General features: G+C 58.8%; 1 protein-coding gene across 1 annotated transcript; it reads right to left on the minus strand.

Moving 5' to 3' along the window:
* Window positions 1-834: 834 nt before the first annotated feature.
* Window positions 835-4,433, minus strand: CAMK2N2 (calcium/calmodulin dependent protein kinase II inhibitor 2). The gene is made up of 2 exons (XM_073359202.1): window positions 4,068-4,433; window positions 835-3,520 (listed from the first exon to the last, which is right to left on the minus strand). The coding sequence occupies exons 1-2, from the start codon at window positions 4,234-4,236 to the stop codon at window positions 3,450-3,452; spliced, it is 240 nt and encodes a 79-aa protein (XP_073215303.1). The 5' UTR covers window positions 4,237-4,433; the 3' UTR covers window positions 835-3,449.
* Between the last annotated feature and the right edge of the window lie 2,697 nt (window positions 4,434-7,130).

The raw sequence follows: 7,130 nt of genomic DNA on the forward strand, positions 1-7,130 counted from the left end.
GACGGGGTTCTGTGGGCTGCAGTGTGCGGAAGGTCAGACTAGATGATCATGATGAGCCCTTCTGGCCTTAAAGTCTGTGAGCCTATCTGGGGCTTCTTATCAGCCTGTGCCTAAGGCAGCAACAGAGAGAGCACCTGATGGCCTGGCCATTGACCCCCTTGCTGCCCTGGGGCATCCCTTCCTCCTCAGCTCCACGGGATTCTACGGCCAATGAACCCTTGTGTTGGCCCTTGTGATGTGCCTGCCTGACTGTTGAATTGAGATGGAAAGCAACGCTGGCTCCACTTTGGTCCGGGTGCCTCTGGGACCAGCCTCCTCCTCCAGCTCCCTGCTGCAGAGTTCCTTCCACCCAGCCGCCGCAGGATGAGGGCAGCTCCTCTGAGAGGCCCCAGTAAAATATTTAACAGCCACAAGCCGCTCAGCAGCCTGGTTTCTATTTCTGTCTTAAGCAAAAACTAGGTCACCTGCTGCCCTCCCTCCCTCCCAGCGAACCTGCAGGGACTTGGAATGTGACCCTCCGGGATGCAGCACCAGGCCTGAGCTAGGGGTTCTCACCCTATCTCCTGAACCCCAAGCAATTCAGAGAGCCAACCAACAGAGAGAGGTGGCAACTGCAGCAAAAATACCTGTGACCCAGTGCAGTTCTCCGGGGGTTGTGATTGCCTGGAGAACATGGTAGAAGTCCTTGAATAATCTCTCAACTATTCCCTCAACAGTCCAGATCCAAAGCCCATTGACTGCACTGGGAGGTTTTCCATTCGCTTCCCTGAGGTTTGGCTCAAGCCCAGTGACAAAGATCTTGCTAGGGAAGACACGCAGGGCTGGCTGCCTTCATTTGGTACAGGTATGTATTTATTCATTGAGTTTTGTTCACCAATACAGTGAAAAATGGCATTAAAATGTACAATGGGTCATTCTTAGAATGGCATGACCTTTTCTTTTTTTTTCTTTTTTTGCTTTGTTGTCCTCATAAAATGACACAGTATATTATTGAAAAGATGATCGTTTCTCATGCACATCAGACCAGAATAAGCTTTTTAAAAAATTAAATCAAATTAAAGTACAAAATTAAAAACACCCACTCGGAACATCCCCCATGAAAGAGGAGTCAAATAACCAGCGAGTTATCCAAGCACATTCGTAGCCAGTGCAATCAGATCTTCTAAAGTCATTATGTTTCTGCATGGTCCGTCAATAAAGCCATTAATCACAGTATAAGATTCTTAGATACATTTGTTTACGGGTGTTTTGAGGTGTGCAAAACCCTAACCACAGCCCAGAAGTCCTGTCCAATACTGATATATAGAATTACGAGAACCAACCATTTAAATTCCATTCTTTACACTTATTTTCCTTTCCTATGGGAAAAATATGAACAATCTTTGATGCAGTATTTCAACCTTAGACACTAGCAGATCATTTTTAACAAAGATTCGGATATAAAAATACAAATATGAGGAGTTCTGTTAAAAAGAAGCGTGCCAGAGTGGGATGACCAGTGGCACCAAGATGTGGCACCAGGACCAGGAAGCTCATGCAAAAAAGATGGAGCAAAAATGTCTCTCGACAGCAAAACGATCACTGTCTTTTATATTATAGTCCATCCGGGTCGGAACCTCTGCCTTCCATTCAGCACTGCTGGCTTTGGATTTGCGACCGATCTGCTGGTATTTTGCAAACTGGACAGGGATGAGGTGTGGGGCTGGATGGATGAGTTAGAGAATGGGTGTGGGTCTGAAATACAGCAGGGGGGTGACTGCACGCACAATGAGCCTGCTACAGCTAGAGAGGTGTGTGTCTGTGCAGGGGCGAGATACACAGCCACTCGGAGAGAGACAGAGAAAGGTGTAAAGAGCATGGCTACAGGAGCCCTCTTCGAGATGAGACCGCTGGGCGATCCCAAGGGCTCCGCGCTCTCAGGGGAACAGCACCTCGGCATCGTGGCATGGGGAAAGTGTGGGGGGGGGCTTAGTGGGGCTGGGAAGAAGGGCATGGGAGAGGAGTGGGGGCTGGAATGGACAGCTCCCTGGAAGTGCCGCTGGAATGGACAGCTCCTCAGGAGGGTGCTGGAATGGACAGCTCCCGGGGAGGGCGCTGGAAGTGGCGCTGGAATGGACAGCTCCCCGGGGAGGGCGCTGGAATGGACAGCTCCGCGGGGAGGGCGCTGGAATGGACAGCTCCCCGGGGAGGGCGCTGGAATGGACAGCTCCGCGGGGAGGGCGCTGGAATGGACAGCTCCGCGGGGAGGGCGCTGGAAGTGGCGCTGGAATTGACAGCTCCCCGGGGAGGGCGCTGGAAGTGGCGCTGGAATTGACAGCTCCCCGGGAGGGCGCTGGAAGTGGCGCTGGAATGGACAGCTCCCCGGGGAGGGCGCTGGAAGTGGCGCTGGAATTGACAGCTCCCCGGGAGGGCGCTGGAAGTGGCGCTGGAATGGACAGCTCCCCGGGGAGGGCGCTGGAATGGACAGCTCCGCGGGGAGGGCGCTGGAATGGACAGCTCCGCGGGGAGGGCGCTGGAATGGACAGCTCCCCGGGGAGGGCGCTGGAATGGACAGCTCCGCGGGGAGGGCGCTGGAATGGACAGCTCCGCGGGGAGGGCGCTGGAAGTGGCGCTGGAATTGACAGCTCCCCGGGGAGGGCGCTGGAAGTGGCGCTGGAATTGACAGCTCCCCGGGAGGGCGCTGGAAGTGGCGCTGGAATGGACAGCTCCCCGGGGAGGGCGCTGGAATGGACAGCTCCGCGGGGAGGGCGCTGGAATGGACAGCTCCGCGGGGAGGGCGCTGGAATGGACAGCTCCCCGGGGAGGGCGCTGGAATGGACAGCTCCGCGGGGAGGGCGCTGGAATGGACAGCTCCGCGGGGAGGGCGCTGGAAGTGGCGCTGGAATTGACAGCTCCCCGGGGAGGGCGCTGGAAGTGGCGCTGGAATTGACAGCTCCCCGGGAGGGCGCTGGAAGTGGCGCTGGAATGGACAGCTCCCCGGGGAGGGCGCTGGAAGTGGCGCTGGAATGGACAGCTCCCGGGGAGGGCGCTGGAAGTGGCGCTGGAATGGACAGCTCCCCGGGAGGGCGCTGGAAGTGGCGCTGGCCCTGGATAGCGCCTCAGTAGCCGGCTCCTCCATTCTGCAGGGAGGGGGGTTGCGAGGGCAGGACGTGGTGCTGAAAAAGATGGCATCTCCGGGGTGGGCACGGCGCCCTGAAAATCTGGACGGGGATGGACGGCCAGCTCCCTTTGTCCCATCGCTCTCGGCTGGATGCTGAGGAGGGTGAGATGGCCCCATCCGTTACCGCCTCGGGCTGGGGTCTGGGTTGGGGGTGGAAGGTGTCGCCAGCAGCCTCATCTCCTTCCTTTGCTTTCCTCGTTGACCACAGTCCAACAAACATGCACGGCCAAAAGTGCTTAAAATCAGTGAACAGAGTCTGCAGCTCAGTGCAGGCGCCTCCTCTGCCGGCTTATACCCCAGAAGGCGACTTGTCTGTCATCCCCTTCAGCACCTCGTCTATTCTATCATCTTCGATCACCACTGCAGGGGGGACAAGCAGACAGTCAGGATCCAGGAGCAGGAGCCCCTAAGCAAGGCTGGGCTGGGCTGGCGGAGATGGTCTCTTGTGGGGCTTAGGCTCGCAGTATTTGCCTCTCCCTATACACCTCCCCCCCCCCCAAGCCAACATCGGCTGGAGAAATCTGCCCCAGGAAAATGGCTCCCGGAGCGAGCCCCTTGCCTGTCCGGCTTGCTGCGGGGGCGCAGGGCGAGCTAAGGTGGTGCCGGCAGGAGCGGGCACAGAGTGCGGCTGGGGGAGCGGGGTGGGGGTGGGGGACGCCCCAGCAGGGACACTGGGAGGGTGGCGCGGACAATGGAGAGCCCTGGGCTTTGGCAGGAGCCGCTCTCTGGCATGTGCGATGACAGAGCCCGGCCCGATCCCTCCAGGGGAACGCGGGTGGTGGTGGTGGGGTTCTCCGTTCCCTTTCCCCGAGCCTGGGGAGACCCTTCCCCACTGCGGATCCGGATGGAGGGGCGGGGGAGGGGTCCAGAGCCACTCCTGCCACGGGGGAAGGCAGGGGGCGCTTACCTCTCTTGGCCCTGCCGATCTGCCCCAGCTTGGGGGGCCGCTTGGCCTGGTTGCCCCCGAAGAAGGAGTTGGTGTCCTGGAGCCGGCAGCTGAAGGAGATCTCGCTGACTTCGGAGTCGGTGCCGAAGCGGGCCACCTTCTCCTCGCTGTAGGGGAGGATCTCAGACATGCTGGCGGCGGCCGGGGTCCTGCGGGGCGGCCGGAGAGCGCGATCCGGCAGCGGAGCCGGGCGGGCGGGCTGGCGAGGGAGTGCGGAGCGCTGCAGCCTGCCAAGGTGTCTGTGCGCTGGGGCTGGGGCAGCCCTACATCATAAAGGAAACCCAGGCGGAAGAATGAAGTCATGCATCCGGGGCTGGTGCGCTGAGGCCCCTGCTCTGGAAGGTCCTCCCCCTGGCCCCCCCCGGCCCTCCCCCAGCTCCCCCCCCGTCCCAGCCCTCCCCCCCCCCCGCCCCCGGCTGCGCGGGGGGAAGGGAGGAGGGTGACATCAAGAGGCAAGAGCGGAATGACAATGAGATTGCAGCAAAAGCGGAGGGGAGGCATCCGGGGTCCCTGCCTCTCCCCCACGCCCGGCGCTCCCGGGGCTGGTCTCTCTGTGCCCCCCCCCGGGCAGCTACACACACTCCCCAGGGCCGGGGTGGGGGAGGCTGCTTCAGCCAGACACCTGAGGGCTCCCTGCCTGTCCCCCCTCTGTATCTTCCCCCCCCCCCGTGCCTCTCCCGGCCCGTTCCTCCCCCTCTGTGTCTTTCCCTGCCCTTCCCCCCCGTAACCCCCCTGTTCCTCCCCCCTGTGTCTTCCCCCCACCCCGTGCCTCCGTTGGCCCTTTCCTGCCCCTCTGTGTCTTTCCCTTCCCTTCCCCCCCCGTAACCCCCCTGTTCCTCCCCCCTGTGTCTTCCCTCCACCCCGTGCCTCTGTTGGCCCTTTTCTGCCCCTCTGTGTCTTTCCCTGCCCGTCCTCCCCCTGTATCCCACCCCGTTCCTCCCCCTCTGTGGTCCCCCCCCAGTGTCTCCCCTCGGCTCTTTCTTCCCTCTCTGTATCTTCCCTGCCTCCCCCGGCGCTTTCCTTCCCTCTCTGTGTTCCCCCCCGCGTGCCTCCCCTGGCTCTTTCCTGCCCCCTCTGTGTCTCCCCCACCCCCCTTGCCTCCCCTGGCCCTTTCCTCCCCCCTCTGGATCTCCCCCCGTGCCTCCCCCTGCCCTTTCCTGCCCCCTCTGTGTCTCCCCAACCCCACATGCCTCCCCTCGGCCCTTTCCTCCCCCCTCTGTGCCTCCCCCAGCAGTTCCCTGCCCCTCTGTGTCTCCCCCACTCCCTCTTGTCTCCCCCGGCCCTTTCCTCCCCTCTTTGTGTGTCTCCCCCCGGCCCTGCCCCAGGTTTTGTCTCTCTCTTCCCCCTCCCCCATTGTCGATCTTTCTCTCCTGACAACAAAGCCTGTATTTTTAAAAAATGCCCCCTCTTATTCCTTTTCCATACCAACTTCCCGGCCCCAGCCCCCACCCCCATGTCCTAGGCACAGGTCCTCCACCAGCCTTCACCTTCCCCAGGAGCCTGTTAGTAACATCTTCAAAAGCAACCCCCACCCATCCTCCTAAGTGGCTCCTGGTGCTGCTTAAAGTTGCAAATTAGCTTCCCTAACAACCCCTGCTCTCAGATTGAGGGGTGGGGTGAAACACCTGCTTCTGGCCTGAAAGTCTCCCTGCCTGGTCTCTGCTGCAAGGTGAGGTTGTGTGTGTGTGTCTCCCTCTCTCTCTGTGTTAATATCGGTGGTGACTGCTTCACCCAGACAGCATTAGCATCAGTTTAGCTAGTGCCAAGGATGTGAATGGTGATTAACCAATTGTGGCAGTGATGCAAAGGCCCACATGCTGCTCTTTAACGCACGCATGCTTCCAGCTCATGGAAGTGGCATGCTGTGTCTACAGTTGTTTTGCAGCTCCTCAGAGCTTCAAGCCCTGAAGGCTAAGGCCTTGCCTATACTGGGGCTATTGGTTCTGGTGTAGATTGTACTGTACCAGTGGAGTATGGAGCATGGACTGGTGCAGCTTATCCTGTGAGTGTGAGTCGCCTCCCGAAGAGCCATGCACAGAAAGGACCCTCTGCACTAGGTACCATGCAGAGAGAGAAAGGGCTAGTTCTCTGTAATACTATCTCCCTTCTCCATCTCCTAGGGTCAATACTGGGGAGGTGGGATAGAGATTGGATGGGCTAGGGAAGCAGTCCCCAGACATGTTCTTGGCATGACCCCATTTTTCTCACCTGTATGGCTTCCCATGCCCCCAGATGGCATGGAGGATGCCACTTAAAAATGGCAGCCTCCCTGCAGCGTGACCTCACACGCACTGTACGTGCAAGGTCATGTTGCACGGAGGAGGCCATTTTGCTTTAGAAAATGGCCTCCTCCTTCTCCTCACAGTGTGACGTCACACGCATACAGTGAGTATGAGGTCACGCTGCACGGAGGGCACCATTTTGTTGAGCAAAATACCACTCTCCATCTGGCATGACCTCACACAAATGGGGTGGGGGATGTGAGGTCACACTGTGTGGAGGAGGCCATTTTGTAAAATGGCCTCCTCCACAACCCCACCTGCTGATGGAGTGAGCCCACTTGGGGTTGTGACCGTTTGGGAACCACTAGATTATGGGAAGGAGTGGGCAGGCCAGGGGAGGGGGAGATACACCCCCTCTCCCCTACTCTTTGAGAAACCAACTGTAGGCTAGTGCAACAAGAAATAGCTGCTCAGAAACGTGTCTGTTCTGAGGACAAGACAACTAGCCTGTTGAACGTGCCGCTTACAGGGGCACTGAGGGAAAGATGGCATGCCTTCAAGAGAAGGGAATCTATCTGCGGCAGAAGCCAGGGGCTCTCGGTTACACCAATAGCAGTCAGGAGTCGCTCCCTTGAACCCCAGTACAAAACCAATGCAAGTGAGGAGAGAACCACGTCCCGGGTGGGCTGGACCTTTACAGTGATGAAATGAGGGTCATCCAGACCCTACAGGCATGGGTTACAAAACCCTATGTATAAGAGCATGGAAAACCAGGCTGAGATACGTACACATTTGTAGTTCT

Source organism: Lepidochelys kempii, chromosome 9 (genome assembly GCF_965140265.1).
Source record: "Lepidochelys kempii isolate rLepKem1 chromosome 9, rLepKem1.hap2, whole genome shotgun sequence".
Lineage (NCBI taxonomy): Eukaryota > Metazoa > Chordata > Testudines > Cheloniidae > Lepidochelys > Lepidochelys kempii.

Coding starts and splice junctions, on each gene's coding strand:
- CAMK2N2 (XM_073359202.1), bottom strand. CDS start 4,236: ATGTCTGAGATCCTCCCCTACAGCGAGGAGAAGGTGGCCCGCTTCGGC. Junction 3,521..4,067: donor GATCGGCAGGGCCAAGAGAG/GTAAGCGCCCCC, acceptor TCCCCCCTGCAG/TGGTGATCGAAGATGATAGA.